At 45.7% G+C, this 20,781-nt stretch overlaps 1 protein-coding gene and 1 long non-coding RNA gene across 3 annotated transcripts in view; both read right to left on the bottom strand.

The window, feature by feature from the left end:
- Window positions 1-20,781, bottom strand: part of LOC308577107 — a 134,469-nt gene that overhangs the window by 86,508 nt on the left and 27,180 nt on the right. The gene's annotated exons all lie outside the window — the stretch shown is intronic.
- Window positions 1,311-20,374, bottom strand: LOC308576728 (maestro heat-like repeat-containing protein family member 7). 2 transcript variants are annotated; one of them, XM_081176593.1, is made up of 14 exons: window positions 20,358-20,374; window positions 18,939-19,005; window positions 18,548-18,683; window positions 17,835-17,959; window positions 13,901-14,035; window positions 13,146-13,225; window positions 11,525-11,630; window positions 10,073-10,168; window positions 9,322-9,426; window positions 8,361-8,496; window positions 6,727-6,818; window positions 4,945-5,097; window positions 3,743-3,839; window positions 1,315-2,004 (listed from the first exon to the last, which is right to left on the bottom strand). In XM_081176593.1, coding segments are annotated over exons 1-14 (1,368 nt in total). In that variant the 5' UTR covers window positions 20,360-20,374; the 3' UTR covers window positions 1,315-1,966. The 2 variants fall into 2 exon arrangements, with proteins under 2 accessions (XP_081032718.1, XP_081032719.1); XM_081176592.1 differs by having other exon boundaries at window positions 1,311-2,004; window positions 18,548-19,005.

Below are 20,781 nucleotides of genomic sequence, written 5' to 3' on the forward strand. Positions count from 1 at the left end.
TGAAAAGGTACTCTCTCTTGTCTGCCCTGAATGTGTTTTAGGCACACCTGTAGGATTCCTTATGGTGATTTCACAGGATTTGACGCTCTGTGGTGGATCAATGAGTGAAGAGTGTACCAGTGTTCCAATGACACGCTGTTGCCAGAATAGCCCCCACTTGCTTCAGTGTTGCATTTTGAGGTGTTAATGTAGCGTTCTGAGAGTAGCACAGGAAATGGTAATGGATACAAAGGAACATGAGTGTTACACACAACCCAGTCTCTGAACACTGAAAGATCCCAAAGGTTCTCCGCATATCTTGGGTTTTGCTTCCTTCTAATGAAGGTCACTGGAAACAGTGGTGTCTTTGTGATATATCATTTATTTACACGTACACAACATACCCTCCAACATTTCTCCAAAGAAAATAGGGACGTCCTATTTTCTAATTTAATAATGATAATTTTATCTGGCTCGATTGCCCTAGCCCCTGTGGGCAGCTTCCAACATATATAAAAACATAATAAAGCATTAAATAACTTTCCTATACAGGGCTGCCTTCAAATGTATTCTAAAAGTTGTGTAATTACTTATTTCCTTGGTTCGGGGGGCACATAATTCCTTACCCTCCAACATGCTTTTGATGAAAATAGAGATGTCCTAAGGAAAAGTGGGACATTCCGGGATCAAATCAGAAACCGGGACGGCTTCTGTAAATCTGGGGCTGTCCTTGGAAAACAGGGACACTTGGGTGGAATCCAGACACGTATAAAAATCCTGTGAAAATGCTTTTTTTAAAAAAAGTTTTAAAAATATATATTGAATTTGCCATAAGCTCACCATCGCCATCTAGTGTCACATTTGTACAATGCACGTAAACACACACTTAAAACGTTATATTTGCAGATGTATAGCTGAGTCCTTGGGGGGGGGGGTCTGATATACAGGCTGAGCAAAAGATGACGTTTCAGGCATTAACACTCTAACAGGTCTTGCTCCTCCATTGGCTTTTTGGGGAGTGTGGGGACAGCAACACCCAAAGCCATAGCTTTGGGTCCAGCACAGAAAGCAAATCAAGCTTGTGCCTCTCTGCATTGTGATTCAATTGCCAGCTTTATTGTTCTTACACTCACCATTGAATTCGAACATATTTAATGCCTGACTCCTATAAATGGATAACGATGGCACCAGGCATGCCTTCCTAGGGAGAGCAAGCAGGGAACCACCGCCCATGTTTCATGCTGCCACTCAACACACACCTCTTGTGTGAGGGCACATGCTGAGAAGGGCCACCGAGGACAAACACAGGGTAAATATAAATAAAATAAAATAAATATATCATATACTCACACCTGTTTTCTTATTCCCCTGCCTGCCCTGCAGTGGGCTGTTTTTACATGTGTGTTTTTTTTTCTTTTTTGAGTAGAACCACATGGTTTATTGTTATTGTTATTATTAACCAGTGTTTGATTTTAATCATGCCTGTTCTGAAAAGTAACACAAAGTGGCTCACACACAAAAAAACAATTCAGTGCAACACAAGATAAACTCCAGCCTAAGCAAAAACAATTCACAGCAAAATACACAGCAAGAGAAAGGAATTGCAATGCTCAGTTAATTGTAAAAAAAGTAAAAATAAATAAAAGTAAAAGTAGTTTGTGTCATGCTTTGGGGATCACTTATGGGTGTGTGCCCAGCAGGTGCACCTCTCTGTCTGCCCTCTGTCTGATGGCACTGCGCCCAGCGATATGCCCCCCGCCCTAAGCTCCCAAGTGTATTTTCTAGCCAGTGCTGCTCTGAGATCCGGTACAACGCTGGTTCTGGGAAGAAGCCATCCCTGGAGTCTCTCTCGGTTCCTAGGCAGCTGCCTTTGCCTTTCTGCCTCGGTGGTTGAAGAAGAGACAAGCTCTGCAGAAGAGGCCGAATGAAAACACACAGAGGAGAAGTCTGATCTGCTGCTGTCCTCTCCTTCCCACCCGAAGGAATATTATGGTGCATCCTTTTCACTCTCGGGCATCATTTCACCTGTACAGAAAAACAAGTAGAACAGGGAGACTTAATTATTCAAGCTAGAATTTAACTAAAGATGATAAGCATGAAGGCATTGTTTAGGGGAGGCTGCAAGTTCGGGCTCAGAGGGATCTACAGCTCACCAGCTCTTGTCTGACCACAACGCCCATCAAACCCAGGCTTGAGGGCAGGTACCAAAAGATTCCAACTGAGAAGCAACTCTGCCCCTGTGGAGATGGCAATCTGGAAACTGGCTCATGTTCTCCTGTCCTGTCCCCTTTATAAAGATCTGAGGAATGAGATCATCACCCCACTCTTACTTACCATCCCAGGCCGCCCACATTGTCCTTTCTTTCATCAGATCAAAATGATCAGACAACAGCAAAGGTTGCTAGGTTTATCGAGGGTGCAATGAGATTAAGGGCCACTATCTGAACAGTAATCTTGGTCATTTGATTGCCCTTTTTACCCATTGTTGTCTTTTTAATTGTATATGCTGTTTGTTTTATGTTGCTATGGTCGTTGGCTAATGCGAATAAAGTTTATCTATCTATCTATGTAACCCAGGCATCAAGGATGATGGGAATTGTAGGCAGATAACATTGGGAGGGTGACATTTTCCCCATCCCTGCTGCAGGTCTTTTATTAGAAAGAAGATTCCCCCCCCCCATTGTACTGAAATTTTGATGTAGTTCTAGGGGCAGTTACAGTATATTAAAAGGTGCATTTTGTAACACGGGGATCAGTGGAAACTCTTTTCCTATTGCTCTCTCTCTGTGTGTGTGTGTGTGTGTAAGTACACACATGTTGGGAGCGCCCAGTCTGTATATATGTGTAAATTTTGCAGCTGGGGGGAAAGGGTTAAACATCTCCTCCCCTATACACTGCAGTCCTGATGAAAATTGCCCCCACACTTGCTTTTGTGGGGGGGAATAACTTTTATTGGGAATGATGATGATAATAATAATAATAATAATAATAATAATAATAATAATAATAATAATTTTATTATTTATATCCCCCCATCTGGCAGGGTTTCCCCACCCACAAACAAGGATTATGGGAATAATAAGTGATACAAATAAGCAGATCAAGTTTTCTTGTGTCATTTCTATATTCTATTCAATTCAATCTTTATTACGGTCCAGAGACCCAACAGATCATTACAAAGCAATACACAATTTAGACAGCCTACTATATTGCAAAAACAGCACAATAAATTTGCAGTAAGCCCTCCACCCTGGTTGACTAAGAGAAAACAGCAATGCTGATGTGACTGCTAGCAGCTCATTCAGTTTCACATGTAGTTAGACTCTCAAATGCAATGAAGCTTCATAAAAAAAAATATCCCTATGTGTAAATGTCAACCTTTTGCCTCCCCTGTTTAATTCTGGGTGTCTTGTTGAATCCTTGCTGCATAAGCACAGCTCACTGAAGTCCAAGCAGACCTTAAATCCCAACCGCACGAGTAAACAATCATGTTATTCTCTTAGTTTGACATTGTCCTTTCCCATTTCCCGATTATGGACTGGAAACTGCTGTTTACCAGGCAATAATATTTGCTTAGGTAGCACAGTGTAATCTACTTTGAAGGCCACCAGGCCTCCAAGCTCTTGTGCAGAGAGAGGCCGTTCCCATTATCTACTATCAAACTCTGTTTTAAGTGGAAATATTGGGGGTTGGAGTGCTGAACCTGGAACCTTCCAAGCTAAGTATATGTTCTGGCCTTGTCTCTCGAGTCTGACAGCATTACCTCTATTTGGAAAGAAGCCTTGCAATGCTTCTGGCACCTCTCTGAGTATCTGAAGCTTGTAGATCTGCTGGTATATCTTCTCCGCTATGTCTTCTGCCTGGAAAGATGAAACAACGGCAAGCATCAGGCTACCTTTGGGCAGAAAAGGGTGCAGGTTTCTCTGCTCTGACGTGAGATCTCTTTTCTCCTGCTTTGAGTGGGGAATCTTTTTCAGCCTGAGGGCCACATTGCCTCAGAGACAACCTTCCAGGGGCCAATAGTGGGTGGGGCAACAGATGGGTCTGCAGGAGTGCGCCTTTGGGGGTGAAGTCAAACAGTTGAGCTAGCAGCACTGAAATGACCTTCTCAGGGTGCAAGCCTGGGCCAGATGCTAAGACCTCATGCTTGCTGATGTGGTCCAAAGGAAAGCAGAGCAAAACATGGGCTGGAGGAGTTGCTGGAAGGAGATGTACAAGGCGCCATCTAACCATCTTAGGGACTCCATTCTGGATTTGTGTAGGGTTTACTCCTTAACCTTTTCTTCTCCCAAAGATATCCTGCAAGGCAGCAGAAGACCAGAGTTTTCCTTCTCCTAGATCAGTCTTCCTCAACCTCAGCCCCCCAGATGTTTTTGGCCTACAACTCCTATGATCCCTAGCTAGCAGGAACAGTGGTCAGGGATGCTGGGAATTGTGGTCTCAAAACACCTGGAGGGCCGAGGTTGGGGAAGCCTGTCCTAGATGCCCCCCCCCCAGTGGACGAGACTCACGTGTTCCTCACTTCCCTCTACAGCACATGCAGAAACCACTTTCTTGACTGCTGGACCAACTATTGGTCTCATCTACTCAATCTGCCAGAGAATGTGTTCACATGCAGGGCAAGTCCCTAACTCACTGATGATTTGAGACCTTTTGGCTATCCTCACCTGGTTTAGCCAGCCACTCAAATCTGGTTTCCGGGATGTGGCCACTATCGCATTCTAGGAGCCACAGGTAAGAGCTGAGTGCAGGGTGGGGACCAAAAGTGGACATTGTACCCCAGAAGAAGGCGTGTCACCCACCAGAGGTACTGCCCCTCCCCCAACACCTCGTACACCCTAGCAGGCTACAGTCCAGCCACCAGTGGCACCATCTTGCGCCCACGACTGCGGATACCCAGGGCCCAACTGATGTCTTGGTGGTAAAGCAGTTTCTGATGTTTTGAAGCCTATCTTGGTAGCTCACCTTATCCGCCATTATCTCATTGGCCTTCCCCAGGTGGGAAAACACTAGGAGGATCCCAGCCTCTCTTATCCTTAGCTCAGGATTATAAATGGCCCGCAAAGATGTCTCCAGAAAGGTTCTCTTCTGATCTTCTGTGAAGATGTTTCTGAACAGCTAAAATCAAAAGTGTCCACATTTTAAAGATAGCGTGGCAGAAGTACATGTATATATGTGTGTATATATGTCTATGTATATATATGTGTGTGTGTGTGTGCATTTGAATGGAACATGTGGAGATCTATAACAAAAGTTACAGTGTCTTCTTTTCCTAAGGCCCCTCCAAATGGGTGTCATTGTGGTTGTATTCTGTGACATATTATTCTTGACAAGGGAGGTGGGTTTATTCTGCTGTAGCTTGCTCTGCGATGCTTCCTCAGTACAACCACATGATTGCTGTCAAGCAACAAAAGCAGGACAACAAGAAACCAGGACAGTTGTGGTATAGAAAGCTATGGAATTTCAGCAAGACATTGTGGGGTGTGCACTGACTGGAAATGAGCAGTGTGACACCCCAAAACTTTTGCAGTTGCAAACAGTCCTTCAAGTGGGTATGTGTGACCACCCCAATAGCTTCATGAGCACAAATAATCATGAATGGAAAGGCTCTCTGGAGGGATCTGGTGTCCCTCACAGGAGTCCTGTGAAGGGCTCCACCCAACTGGAATTAGGAGCTGTGCAGCACTGGTTGGGCTTGAGCAGGGAAGAGTATCATGAGAAGAAAGGAAGAAAAAGACATACTTCTTTCTTTCCCAACCCCCATCCTCGGGAGAACTTACCCCATTCTTCCAAATAAGTCTGAAGAGCTTTGGTTTAAGGATAGCTGCTACTTTCAAATCTGAGTATATTATTGCTCAAGCTTGTAAGGGTGGGGTAGGTTTCTAAAGTGTGGGGAAGGGATTAGGTGCCATGTTTCTATTTCAGGCAGGCTAACTTTCTTTCCCTTTCTTCCCTCCCCACAACCAGAACCCACAAAACCTGGTGGGCCCTGGGTGCTACTAAGCATGCCCAGTCAAAATGAAGTCTCCCTCTCTCCCTCTCAGGTTGTAAACAGATACATTTCTACATATCTAGAGAGTCCCTCAAGTGTGCGTAAACCATTGTCTTGTCCATGGTGGCCCCATTTTGCTGCCAAAGTGGTAGACAGGGGTCAGGGTTTCCCAAACTTGAACCTCCACCTGTTTTTAATAAAATTTATTATTATTATTATTATTATTATTATTATTATTATTATTATGGACTACAGTTCCCATCATTCCTGCTAATGAGGGGTGGTGGGAATTATAGTCCAAAATGGCGGGTACCCAAGTTTGGGAAACTATGGCATAGGGCCACCAAGATCGTTCTTGAAAGGAATGGTGCTGTGGTCAGAGGGCTCTGTTACCAGCACCACCAATACTGAGAGCTTTTCCACACTTTGGCTTTTCCTGAGCATAGAAAACATCGGTCTGAGTGGTCTTCTGCTTGTCCTATGCTTTCTTAGAATGGGTCCAAGTGGTTTCCCATTGCCCTGTAGCTTTCCCAGGGAAAACCCACTCTTTAGCGATGAATCAGGGCAAATATCAATCACCGAAAACTTGATTGATGTTTGTTCCGATTCAGCTCCAAAGAGCGGGTTTTCCCCAGGGGAAAGTAGAAGTATGGATGAGCTTCTTCTATACCAGCCTAATTCTGGGAAAGCATGAGGCATTTCCATTGGGTGTGAACTTGTCCATATTTAATGCTGCCTCAGAGGTATATTCTTACCTCACCCACCCTGCAGGAATCCACGTAAGCCAGCATTTTCTGGTCTTCATAACTGTGGCACCACAGTTCTTCAGCCTCACTCACGCTCAGCCCTGACAGGGAGACAGCAGAAGTACCTCTGTTTCTGTCTATGTAATGGGTCTTTTTGACATTACAACCTGGGATCTTTCTGTCCCCTTCGGAAGATAACTGCTATCTGTGCAAGGATTTGTGAGGTATCCTAAGATTTCCCCACAAGGGGATTTGTCCAATCCCATTTGTTCCTGCAGTGGTCCGAAGCAAGACTTGAGAAATAAAGATTTGCATCTGGGTTAGGAGAAGGTATGTCAAATACTTTGTGGCCTTAATTGCTATGCTTATGTTTATATATGGAGTGTGGCCTATGGGAGAAGATGAGGACAGCATGAAACACAACAGTGAGCAGGCTGCCAGGTTTTTGGAGTTTTTTGTGTGGGTTTTTTTTTTTTTGCAGGTATCAGCTTTCTTGTGGAAGAATTAATATGTGAAAAGAAGGGAGATCGTTTCTCAGTTAAGTCCTAATCCCTGTGGGATACTTTGCCCTCTGGGATCTATACAAGTTAAGGGAAACTAGAACAAGTTAAGAGAAACGAGAACAATGACACCTTTCAGCATGCGTGAGGAGATTAGCTCAATGCTACAGTGCTGAATGGGACACGGGTAGCACTGTGGTCTAAACCACAGAGCCTAGGACTTGCCGATCAGAAGGTCGGAGGTTCGAATCCCCACGATGGGGTGAGCTCCCATTACTCGGTCCCTGCTCCTGCCAACCTAGCAGTTCAAAAGCACGTCAAGTGCAAGTAGATAAATAGGTACTGCTCTGGCGGGAAGGTAAACGGCGTTTCTGTGCACTGCTCTGGTTTCGCCAGAAGCGGCTTAGTTATGCTGGCCACATGACCCGGAAGCTGTCTGTAGACAAACACCAGCTCCCTCAGCCTATAGAGCAAGATGAGCGCCGCAACCCCAGAGTCGTCCGCGACTGGACCTAACGGTGAGGGGTACCTTTACCTTTACAGTGCTGAAACAATAAGCCTGGAAAGAGTTTATAAGATGTGATAAGCATGAATTGCCCTACCTTAAGCACAGGTAGGTGAAGGTAGGAAAGGTAAAGTGGCGGGGGGAGGCTTAGGGTCAGAAACAGGTCCTACTATTAAGAAGAGTGAGGGGGTCACCAAGGCAACTGGTAGTGGCTGTCATGAAACTGCTAGGTATTTAATTTACCACAACTTGTGCTTTTAACTCCTAGGAAGACAGAGTTGTGGGATTTTCAACCTCTAGTGTCAAAATAATTTGAGTAGCCTTGACTAGGTCAGTGTGTGTGTAAAATTTGCACACCACCCTTCACCTGTCGATCTCAAGGCAGTTCACAACATAAAATTGCAACACACACAACACTTATGATTTATAACAAAATTATGATATAAAAATGTCCATGGTTCAGATGCACCTCCAACTCGCTTTGAAACACCTTGAGGAGATACATCCTTAATGGAAAATGTTCTAAAGGGATGAGACACTGTATATGGATTTTCATGACACTGTATTATCAGTTGTTGGAAGCAATATGTGGCCTCCCAACAAGGGGCTGCTGGTCTCATGTTTTCAAACCAACTTACCCATCTGATCGAGCAGCAGCTCATAAAGGCAGCTGATAGTCAACCTGGCCTGGTTGCTCACATCTTCCATCGTATCTGTGATACAGATTCCAAACTGTGCCACGTGGTGTCCCAAGGCAGGAAGCTCACTGGACTTCTGCAGGGACAGAAGACAACAGAGATCTCCACCCATATTTTGTGGTCTGCTTCTCCCTTTGTTTCAACTGATCTCTACTCTTCACATCCTCAGTCCAGTATATCTGAAAGAGCGTCTCCACCCCCATCATTCTACCCGGACACTGAGGTCCAGCGCCGAGGGCCTTCTGGTGGTTCCCTTGCTGCGAGAAGCCAAGTTACAGGGAACCAGGCAGAGGGCCTTCTCGGTAGTGGCACCCGCCCTGTGGAACACCCTCCCACCAGATGTCAAAGAGAACTACCAGACTTTTAGAATAAAATAAAAAAAATCCTTCCAGTAGCACCTTAAAGACCAACTAAGTTAGTTCTTGGTATGAGCTTTCGTGTGCATGCACACTTCTTCAGACTTTTGGAAGACATCTGAAGGCAGCCCTGTTTAGGGAAGCTTTTAATTTTTTATGCATTGCCTTATTTTAATATTTTGTTGGAAGCCGCCCAGAGTGTCTGGGGAAGTCCAGCCAGATGGTGGGGTATAATTATTATTATTATTATTATTATTATTATTATTATTATTATTATTATTATTACCCTAGCCTGTGAGGAAGACAGGTCCTTAGCAGGAATGCTTTCTGTGGACACATTCCCATGAACATGGAGAAGGGGAAATGACAGGTTGGACCTGCTTCGCCTAGTACTTATAATAATATAATAATCATTTTATTATTTGTACCCCACTCATCTGACTGGGTTGCCCCAGCCACTGTGGATGACTTCCAACAAATATAAAAGCATAATAAAACATCAAACTTGGGGCTGCCATATTGAGCCAGGTTCTGGGGGTACTCACGTTGAAATCTGGCAGCAGAAGAGCATGTCGCAACACAGTGGTGCTGCAGAGGACAGACCTATACCTCTCTTGGGGATCGTTGGAATGAATCCAGAAGTTGATGTGCTGAGGAAGGAAGCAGAAGCTCAGACTGACTGCAGCACCTGAACTGAGACTTACATGCCACACATTGACAACTGTGGCCCCACAAACATCTCTTCTTCCCCTCTGTCCTGTCATTTGATCATGAAAAATTCCAAATGGACTCTGCATTTGTCAAGCTGATGCTGGTCTGTTGCATCCCTTAAGCCAGGCATGTCCAAAGTCCATTTCGGGGGCTAATCCGGTCAGCCCCTGTGGCAGTTCATTTCCTGGGGTAAAATCCTAAAAAACCCTAAAAAAGCTTAACAACTTTGGTTGGCCCTTTGGTCGGACCTCACAGCCCTTCACTTCATCAAATCTGGCCCTCTTTGAAAAAAGTTTGGACACCGCTGTGACTTAAGCCATGTTTTTATACTGTTGCCTGGCGGGTGATGCTGCTGACTCAAAGAATGCCTACTATGATGAAAACTATATTCCCATGAGATGTATTTACATGAAACATTGTTTATTGTGTTCTCATTCTCTCTCTCTCTCTCTGGGATTTATGTGAACAATGAACAGCTGGCTATAAATACATTAAGCAAATATTCATAAATGCTTTCCCTGCCAGACTCTCCATCGTATAAATGGCAATATAAAGTGCCACTCTCTTTCCATTTAACCCACTCACCTTCAAAATAAACATCAGGTGGCTTGTAGTTGGAACCTCAGACAGTAAGCCCTTCAGCATGGTCTCCATTGTGTCTGCAGACGATTGGTAGAGAGCCTGAAGGGAAAGAGAGCAAAAGGCTAGTGCAGGGTTTCGCAAACTTGGGTTTTCAGCTGTTTTTGGACTACAGCCCCCATCATCCCTAGCTAGCAGGACCAGTTGTCAGGGACGATGGGAACTATAGTCCAAAAAAACAGCTGGAGACTCAGGTTTGGAAAACCCTGGGCTTGTGTAGAGCAGGAGTGGGCAACCTGTGTCCCTCCAGATGTTGCTGAACTTCAACTCCCATCATTCCCAGCCTGCATGAACAATGGCGAGGAACGATGGGAGTTGTAGTCCAACAAGATGATCTGGAGGACCATAGGTTAGCCACTCCTGGCTGAATTCCTTTGCCCGCTAACTAATAAGATGACAATCAGACTGCCACTTCCTGAGGAGTACCCATGTTAAGTCTGTTGCAGGGGAAACAACAGAGTCCTGTGGCTTTGGGGACCAGAGTTCCACTTCATCAGATACTTAAAAGGTTGTCCTCAGTTGGCAGGTAAGAACATAAGATGCGTTCTGATGGAACTGACCAAAGGTCCACCTAGTCTGGCATCCTCTTCCCAACCAAATGCCTATGGGAAGCCGACAAGAAGGACCTGAGTGTAGCATTGTTCCTCCCAGAAACTGGTACTCAGAGGCCATTGCCTTCAGCAGTGGAGGTATAAGCCAGATCAAGGGTCAGCAAACCTTTTCAGCAGGAGGCCTCGTGACTGGGTGAGCTCCAGTAATGCTGTTTACCTTCCCACTGGAGCGATACCTATTTATCTACTGCTAGGTTTGAACTGCAGGGACCAAAGAACGGGAGCTCACCCAGTCACGAGGATTCGAGCTCACACAGTCACGTGGAGGGCCAGACTATATTTTTGGGGGGTGTGAACGAATTCCTGTGCCCCACAAATAACCCAGAGACACATTTTAAATAAAAGCACACATTCTACTCATGTAAAAACACACTGATTCCCGGATCATCCGCAGGCCAGATTTAGAAGGTGATTGGGCCGGATCCTGCCCCCTGGCCTTAGTTGCCTACCCATGACCTGGATGCAGTGGGCTCAAATGTCATGAGACGCAAAAAAAGAGAAGTCTGCAGCAGTTCAAGCTGAAAAATATATGCAGATAGGCTACAGAAAACCGTGTAGCTCAGCCTGTCCAAGGAAGACCCTTCTTTGGGAAGCAGATTCAGGATAACAAGATGGAATGTGTGATGTAGCCAAACAACTCCCCATCCTTATTTTTCTGATACTTACATCTGCCTACTGTAGCCCTGAGGGTGGATTGTCTCTCAGCAATATGAGCAAAACTAAAGGGAGCCAGAAAAAGAATACTGTATTCTCTTCCCCCAGTATTTATAAGAAATCCTGAATTTACCTGGCTGTGAGGATTTTCCAAATCTGTATCCATGTTAAAAATGCCATGGAGAGCCAGCCGCAAGATACCAGACAATTGCTCAGGATCAAATGGGGGCTTCATTTTGCTGGCAGGACCAAAGGAAAAGCAACTGGTTATTATGCTGGTTGGGAGGAGGGGCTGTGAAATAGAGAAAAACGCAAATTCTGTTCTCCCTTTAAAAGTGGGGGGGGGCACCTCTTTCCTCCATGGAGTCTTTTCCTCCATGTTCTCCTAAGTAAGCCAACAATGTCATGTAGATGCTGCACATGCCTGGAAATGGCAAGTTTCAGCCCTCTCACCAGAGATCATGGTGCTCTGTCTGCAAATCCCACAGAGAATCAGAGAATCAGAGAACTGTAGAAGTGGAAGGGACCCTGAGGATCATCTAGTCCAGGGGCAGTCAACCTTTTTATACCTACTGCCCACTAATGCATCTTTCTTGATGGTAAAATTTCCTTACCACCCATCAGTGCTCGATGGATGGAGGATTCAGCTTGTGCCTCAGAACCCCCTACCGCCCACCTAGAATCCTGAAACACCCACTAGTGGGCAGTAGGGACCAGGTTGACAACCCTTGGTCTAGTCCTTGAATGCAGGAATATGCAGCTATCCCATACAGGGATCAAACCTGCAACCTTGGCATTATCAGCACAGCGCTCTAACCAACTGAGCTATGTCCAAGAAAAAGGCACGTGGGGTTTTCTCCTTAATGAGAGCTATATGCTGAGCATCACTTTCCTGGCTGAGGATCCTGTGGGTTGGAAGTGCCTGAAGTTTTCTCTGCCTGTCTCCTGCCCTGAGATAAGTTGCTGTGGTGCCATGGGCTGGGGAAGGAGGAGGTTTGCAGAACCCGGATAAGCACAGTCCTGCCTTGAAGCATTCTAAATGAGGCACCCATGTTGCAGGCACCAAAAACCGAATGCTCAGGACATCCCTAAGCAGCATCTAAATCAACAGGATTTGTCTAGATTGGGAATATGAGCTATAGGAGAAAACTTTGGAATTGCAAAGAAGAATTTAGAGTAGCGCCCTCAGAAGAAAGAGGAGGAGCAGACAAAACAAAGGGCTTGGGTGTAAGAAAAGAAAAATTATTCTAGTGCACATTTGTAGTTTAAAGATTATCATCCAAGAGGAGACTGCAGCATAACCATAAAAAAAGCAAGAAAAGGCATGGGAAAAACTGAACTGAATATCGTCAGTATAACAGTGATGGTACAAACCAAAAGAAGTCACAAGGGACACCGCCTGAAAGAGGAAGCAATGAAGAGAAGCATGTAGCCACATCAGTACCATACATTTAATGCACATTTGAAACACATGGGTTTCCCCAAACAGTAGTTTACTCCTCACAGAGCTACAATTCACAGCACCCTTAACAACCAGAAACCCGTTTGGTTTTTAAAACAAACAGGAGGGAATCATAGAACTTTGTGTGAAATGTAATTTGAGGGGGAGCCAAGGATTTCTGGGTTTATTCCAGCAATGGTGTGGGAGGTGAGAAATGCAACTGGGGGGAAAATCCCCCTTCCCCAATGATGCAGTTGAGAAATACCAGTGCTAGAGCCAGTCTGGATGTCATTGTCATAGGTTGACTTGGTACCTGAGGTTGTAGACCGTGAGCATTGAGCAGGACAGGAGAAACGATGGCACAGAGTGAACAGGCAGCGTCTCCATCACCACCTGGGAGTGTAGGACGAAAGGGGAGAGTCATTGCTGTGTAACAGTTTCCTCCCAGGTTCTATTACTCAGCTGCAGTGGTGTAGCAGGGGTTGCCAGCGCCCGGGGCTATGAGGAGTAGGGTGGGAGGGAAACAAATGGAATACGCATGCGCATTCAACTGCCTAACGGCATCTGCATCACCCAGGAGATCGCAGTCACAGAGATAAGAAAATAAGAGTTGTTCCATTGTCTGGAGAGGTCACTTCCTGGTTTGCATGGAGAAACCATTTTCAAGGGAGACCAGTGATTGAAGTAAACAGCTGCATCGAAGCAGCACCAGGTATTGAAATTTTGCACCCCCTAACAATCTTGCGCCCGGGGCAACTGCCTCTGTGGTCTCCTCATGCTACACCACAGCTCAGCTGTATTTGTGACTTTCCCCCATCTAGTCGTCTTCCCCAAACCTCCAAGCCAACATTACACTATCAGGATATCATTATTGTTATTATTATTATTTACAATAGATTCGGCCATCCTTTTCTAATATGGCTGCACACTTCTCTCCTTTCTGCCACAGCCACATCTCCTCCCTTCCCCTGGGTTCTTCTGTACTCCTCAACATTGAGTCCACCCCCCCCCAATGCTTTAGCTGCCCATCTGCCCCACAGGATTCCTGGTGCCAGATATCTCACTTACCAGAAGTGCTTCCCCCAATTCATTCTTCGTGTATGGGAGATCCAAGGTGTCCTTGCCACTTTTCTGCGCAGCCATGCAACTAGCAGAAATGGCACGGAGGAAGCTAATTTTCTCCTCATTGTTGTCCAGGATACTCTGGAAAATATTATTCATTCAAGCTGCCCCTACTCCTATGTGGGAACGGCAACAAAGTCTTGCAGCGCAGAGCGACACTGTCCAGCATTCCCACCACTCCACTCCATTCCATTCCCCTTCTCCCATTTTCCATTTCCTCCACCACAAATCTCAGTCATCATTCCATGGCCACTGAGCATGCTGTGTCCTTATTGGGCTGTTTTTTGAGTAGGGGGAACCCCTTAGGGCAGGCTCCCTCAAACTCGGCCCTCCAGATGTTTTGAGACTACAATTCCCATCATCCCTGACCACTGGTCCTGCCAGCTAGGGATGGGATTTGTAGGTCAAAAACATCTGGAGGGCCGAGTTTGAGGAAGCCTGCCTTACGGTGTGTGTTGTTGTTTTTGTAAAACTTTTTTTGTACTTTGGTAAATGTTGGAGCTAACTTCTGTGTGGATGCTGCTGTTTTGGCTATGTAAACTATGGCAATCACAACCTGAACCAGGAGGTGCTGGCATGGTAAGCAACAGCTGCCACCTGACCACCCAACAGCTGAGTTGCTGTTACTCAATTCTGACCAAACTAAGCTTCCTAGAGCAAAATATACACCAGGAGGCTTAGCTTGGTCAGAATCCAGTATAAATGAGGGACGAGGGTGGCGCTGTGGATTAAACCACAGAGCCTAGGACTTGCCGATCAGAAGGTCGGCGGTTTGAATCCCCGTGATGGGGTGAGCTCCCATTGCTCGGTCCCTGCTCCTGCCAACCTAGCAGTTCAAAAGCACGTCAAAGTGCAAGTAGATAAATAGGTACTGCTCCAGCGGGAAGGTAAACGGCATTTCTGTGTGCTGCTCTGGTTCACCAGAAACAGCTTCGTCATGCTGGCCACATGACCCAGAAGCTATACGCCAGCTCCCTCGGCCAGTAAAGCGAGATGAGTGCCTCAACCCCAGAGTTGGTAGAGCAGAGCTTTCCAAAATTTTCATGTTGGCGGCACACCTTTTAGACATGCATCACTTTATGAAACAGTAATTCAGTTTCACTAGCAAACCAGAGCTTAAACTAACCCCTTTCCAGCCCCATGAGGAGTGTGGGGAACGTTCACACAACACACCTGCCCACTGCAGCCGACAAAGCAACATGTTGCGACACACAACTTGAAAAGCTCTACGCTAGAGGGCTGTGAAAATGTTTGCCATGGGCTTTTTAGACTTGTCTACCCATGTACTACCTGAAACCAAAGGGGTGCTTTGGTTGCCAGATGCGATCCCCTAACACCCCCCCCCCAAGTTCTCCTACCGCCTCACTATAAACCCTGTCCTTTGATACATTGCATTTCCACAATATATAATGAGAAGGAGAGCCTGCAATAAAATATTTCACTGTATTCTCACCTCCTAATGGGAGTGCTCTTCCTAATGGAGCTAGCCATGACTTCTCCAGCAAGCTGTTCTGTCTCCACCTTGAGTTACTGCCCTCCCCACCTTGCCAAGCTCTCAGCATTCCTGGGTTACTGGGCATAACCTGAAATTCTCAGAGTCCCCCGAGAATGTGTAGACATCCCCTTCCTTTTTTTAGCGGCTCCATTTCAGCTGCAGTGTTGTTGGCACTGAGCTCCTGGAGTCACTATCAGAGAGAGTAGCAATATGTCTGGACAGCGTATCCTTGTTTCAATTTTTTGCTTAGCTACATTTTATGCAGCCCTCAAGACTCAACTTCAACTTCCACCAGTCCCAGCAAGCATAGTCAATGGCCAGGAAATATAGTTCAGCAACATTTGGGGGGACCAAAGCTTCCCAATATCTGTCTTAGGTTTCATGCTTCACCACTTTCACAGTTTCTTAAGGGTTCTGGGATATTTCTGATGCAAGGGATGGGTTGATGGGAAATGAAAACAGTATTTTATCCTGGTGGTCTTTCTTACTGGTAAGTTTTTATTAACTCCATGAAGTTGTCGCCCTTAAGAAATTCCCAGGATTCTTTGGGAGAAAGCCACGATTGTTAAAGTGGTTTAAGAGTACTGCTCTTTAGTGCTCAAACGGAGCTAACAGGAATTTGGGTTTTCCCCAGATTGCTATTTTTTCTGATATATCACTGAAGAGCAGGTTTTCCCTTGGAAAGGAGCAGGACAAGGAGAAAACTCCCTGGACCCATGATGAGAAAGTGTGGGTCAAGTGGGAAACTGCCAGGACTTGTGCTTTATAGGCAGACCACATGCAGAAGTGTGGATGAACTCTGTATATATATATATATATATATATATATATATATATGCTTTCGTAGATTTTCACGGGTACAGGAATGCAGGTTTTGGTGTCTTCGGGTGTCTTCCCGTGTAAGAGTTGGGGTGTCTAGGCGACGTTTCGACGAGGTCTCACTCGTCATCTTCAGGCTGGTGCTTTCGGCTTCTTGTTACTAGAACAAGAGAGGAAGTTTTTTCTTCTTTTTTGACGGCATTCTTGTGTTCTGCGATACGTGCATTTATTCGTCTGTTTGTTTGTCCAATGTACGTGGCTGGGCAGACTTTGCAGGGTATTTCATAGACCCCTTGGTTTTCTAACTGGATTTTATCTTTTGGGTTTCTGAGGATATTGGCTATTTTTTGGTTGGTGCAAAAGGCTGTTTTGATATTGTGTTTATGGAGGATTTTGCTAATTTTATCTGTAGTGCCCTGTAGTTCCTCTCTTTACCAACACATGAAAGAAACAGGACACGAAATTAATTTTGCAGATTCCAAATTGCTCTTTAACATGGAACATCACCACAAGAGAATAATCATGGAAGCCATCGAGATAGAGAAACACCCTCACAACATGAACAAGCGTGACGACACGTCCCGCCTGCCAGACATCTGGAAATTAGCCCTCCCCACAAAAACCGACACCAGAACCAGAGGCACACAGAACGCCATCTCCAATCAACCACACCAGACCCAAACCCAGACCCTCTCCACAGATAAATTACAGACACCATCCAGTAGCCAAACCATAGTGGCACCTCCGGATGCTGCACCCCCCTGCAATCCCTACACAGATCTGGCTGGCACAGGGCACAAAACCACAGCTCGCCCCTATACACGAAGCCAAGCCAGAGCACAACTAAGTGCAGTACAGCCATCTTCTCAGAAAAACTCTTCACAAGGTCAAGAGGTCAAGACACGAAAGCTTTAGCAACTAATCCACACCTAATGACCCTCCTAAGTGGTACTCAGAATATCACTCAAGTAATCACTCAAGATATCCCTCAAGTAATTAATGAACAAAAGAAGAAAAGGCACATTAACCTAGGAACTTCCTATCTGCCCAGAACGTTGGAGGCTATACACCACACCCCCTCAACAGTATTTATAGGAACTCAAACACTGAGATCCTGCTCTGTTCTAGTAACAAGAAGCCGAAAGCACCAGCCTGAAGATGACGAGTGAGACCTCGTCGAAACGTCGCCTAGACACCCCAACTCTTACACGGGAAGACACCCGAAGACACCAAAACCTGCATTCCTGTACCCGTGAAAATCTACGAAAGCATATATATATATATATATATATATATATATATATATATATATATATATATATATATGAACTGAGATCAATGTGTACATTTTACAATTTTGTGTGGGTTCTGTAAGCTGCCCAGAGTGGCTGGGGAAAGCTAGCTAGCCAGGCAGGTGGGATATACATAATAAAATGATCATCATCATCATCATTCAGTGCATGGTGTGGGAGTGACCATGTGCTCAGGATCCTGCAAAAACAAGTTTTGCTTCAAAAGCAGGCAGGCAGGCAGGAAGGAAGGAAGGAAGGAAGGGGAAGTTTGTACCTGTTCTTCACAATTAGGTGTTTCCATCATATTAACGATGATGTCAAGATCTGATAAGTTCCCCATATCTGAATAGATCAAGGGCATCGACTGGATTGTAGATTCCAAGGTACTGAATGATGAACCTACAGCAAAAGATATGGTAGAAGCAGATTAGTGGGCCTTTTTAGTGGGTACTCCTAGAGTACCAGAACCTCTCTCTTTTTTTGCTGCCCAGGGCAGTCATTTTAGGTTGGCACCCACAGCACTCATGTCAAAACAGCACTGGAAAACCAGTATTTCCATACTTCATCAAAAAGGGGTGCAGCCATGGCTGGATTTAGGTTTTATGAGGCCCTTTATATATCCAGCTGTTCTTTGTCAGCAACAAATTGTTGCTATTTTTTATTTTCATACATGTTTTTCTTTTTCTTTTCTTTTTACCACTTTTTAAATAAATGAAATTCTTGTAATAAATGAAGAAGAAGAAGAAGAAGAAGAAGAAGAAGAAGAAGAAGAAGAAGAAGAAGAGGAGGAGGAAGAAGAATAAGTATAGATATTTAATTTCTCCCTGCCCATTGGGAACAGAGCCATTTGGTGCCATCATTGCAATGGAAAAACCCCTTGCAACCAGGCCCCACCCCTCTGCCTCAGTCTTTGTGACTGACCCAATTCACCAGATTCTTGGCTTTTGTCTGAACAACCCACTTTATCCCCCCCAGGCACCTCCTTACCTTTAGTACCCCCAATTGTACTTGTGCTCTCTGGGGTGGTGCTCACAAGTACTAGGGAGTTGTAGCTTGTCACGGCACGGACATCGAGCCGATCAACATTGGGTTGCTTCTTCTCCATTACTGGGTCTTGCTTCTCCTGTAGTGGTTTAAGGCTTAGGGGGATGGTCTTGCAGTTCCCACAGCAGTCCCAGAGCAGCCTTCTGTTTCCCCCATCCCCTACCGAAACATCCCTGTGTGCTCTGCAACGGCGAAACCTCCAGGATTTGGAAGGCCCTTTCTTCTGATCCTTGGATTCAGGGCCCACAGCTTGCATCCTGTGGTAGGCCGTGCATGGCCTGCCCTTGGGAAGGGTCTCCAAGGAAACATCAGGATCTCTCTTGGGAGCACTTACACTTTCCTCTTCCGCTGGAGCAGCATTGGTGTCCCTACTTGAAAGGAGGGCCCGTAGTCTTCCCAACCTTGAACAGAGTGGGGGAAAGGTGAGGAACAGGGCTTGTGGCGCCACCTTATTTTACTGAGCTTAGTCTACCTTAGCCCTCTAGGATGGGGAACCGGTGGCCCTTCATAAGATGTTGGACCGCCAGCTCCATCCAGTACACAGACTGAGACTATTCCTGCCTGCAGACTGTCTCACCAGAGTGGACTACTGCAACACGCTCTACGTGGGGCTACCTTTGAAGTTGACTCGGAAACTGCAATTCATCCAGAATGCGGCAGCTAGACTGGTGACTGGGAGTGACCGGCGACACCATATAACACCGGTCCTGGGAGACCTGCATTGGCTCCCAGTACAGTGGTACCTTGGGTTAAGTACTTAATTCATTCCGGAGGTCTGTTCTTAACCTGAAACCATTCTTAACCTGAAGCACCACTTTAGCCTATGGGGCCTCCTGCTGCTGTTGTGCCACTGGAGCACAATTTCTGTTCTCATCCTGAAGCAAAGAGGTACCACTAGTGGTACCTCTGGTTACAAATTTAATTCGTTCCGGAGGTCCATTCTTAACATGAAACTGTTCTTAACCTGAGGCGCGCTTTCGCTAATGGGACCTCCCGCTGCTGCCACGCTGCTGCTGCACAACTTCCGCTTGCATTCCGGGGCAAAGTTTGCTTCCAGGTGCACCTACTTCCGGGTTAGCGGAGCTTGTTACCCGAAGCATTCACAAGGAGGATGGTACATAACCAGAGGTATTACTGTACAGTGGTGCCTCTGGTTGTGAAAGGGATCTATTCCAGAGCCCTGTTCACAACCTTAGCAGAACGCAACCCGCGTCTGCGCATGTGCGGGTCGCGATTCACCACTTCTGCACATGCGCGTGACATCTTTTTGAGCGTCTGCGCATGCGCAAGCAGTGAAACCCGGAACTAACCCTTTCCGGAACTTCCGGGTCGCCGCGGGACGCAACCTGAGAACGCTCAACCTGAAGCAAACGCAACACGAGGTAAGACTGTACTTGAACCCTTCAAGATAGGTCTATCTTTTGAAAATAAACCCTGCCATGGCTGGGGAGGAAGGAATTCCCTAGAACTGCTCTGAACTATAGCAGGCCTGGCTCATGTTATTTGGTTGTCTGAGGGAGTTTGGCAAAAGCCAGTTGGACTAGCAGCTGAATCTGAGGACAGCAGAGTAGTGTAGGGGATGCATAATATGTACGCCTCTCACGCAGCAACTGGGGAATGGCAGGGAGGCTGCCGTGGCTGCTCCCCGGCACCTGCCGCCTAAGGCAATTTCCGCACTCTGCCCTATGGTAGGACCGTTCCAAATGTATAGTGTTAGAACCAGAGTACAGAGCTGCTAAGAAATCCTACTTACATCTCTGAATATCGAATTCCCCCCCTGTCACATTCACTCTCTTCAGGAAGTGTTGTCCAGAGGCTTCTTAATCACCTGGTCAAGGTCTAGAAAACAAAAGTATTTTCAGACTGAACAAATCGCTGCCACCAGCCAAATCAGGAACAAATGCAACCCCCATGTTCCCCCTATAGGTGATCCGACATGAACACACAATCCCCATGTACATCATTTCAAACTGATTTTTTAGCATGGCACCAACTACACTTTACAACTCTCTGTCTATTGATATCTGGCAGGTGTCTCTTATTCCTCTTTCTCTCTCTTTTAACCTGTTTTCTATTCTTTTTTCTTTTTCTTTATCTCCTCCCCTTTTTGTGGTTTTTATTGTAATCTAGATAGAAGTCTTAGTTTAGTTAAAAAAGGGTAAAGATATTAAGCTTTG

This window comes from Podarcis bocagei (genome assembly GCF_964188305.1).
Source record: "Podarcis bocagei genome assembly, chromosome: 17".
Lineage (NCBI taxonomy): Eukaryota > Metazoa > Chordata > Lepidosauria > Squamata > Lacertidae > Podarcis > Podarcis bocagei.

Excerpts from the sequence above, each read along its gene's own strand:
- LOC308576728 (XM_081176592.1), bottom strand. Across the intron at positions 9,427-10,072 it reads ACCTGATGTTTATTTTGAAG|CACATCAACTTCTGGATTCA; the intron begins GTGAGTGGGTTA and ends TTCCTTCCTCAG. Across the intron at positions 6,819-8,360 it reads GCTGCTGCTCGATCAGATGG|GGCTGAGCGTGAGTGAGGCT; the intron begins GTAAGTTGGTTT and ends TCTCCCTGTCAG.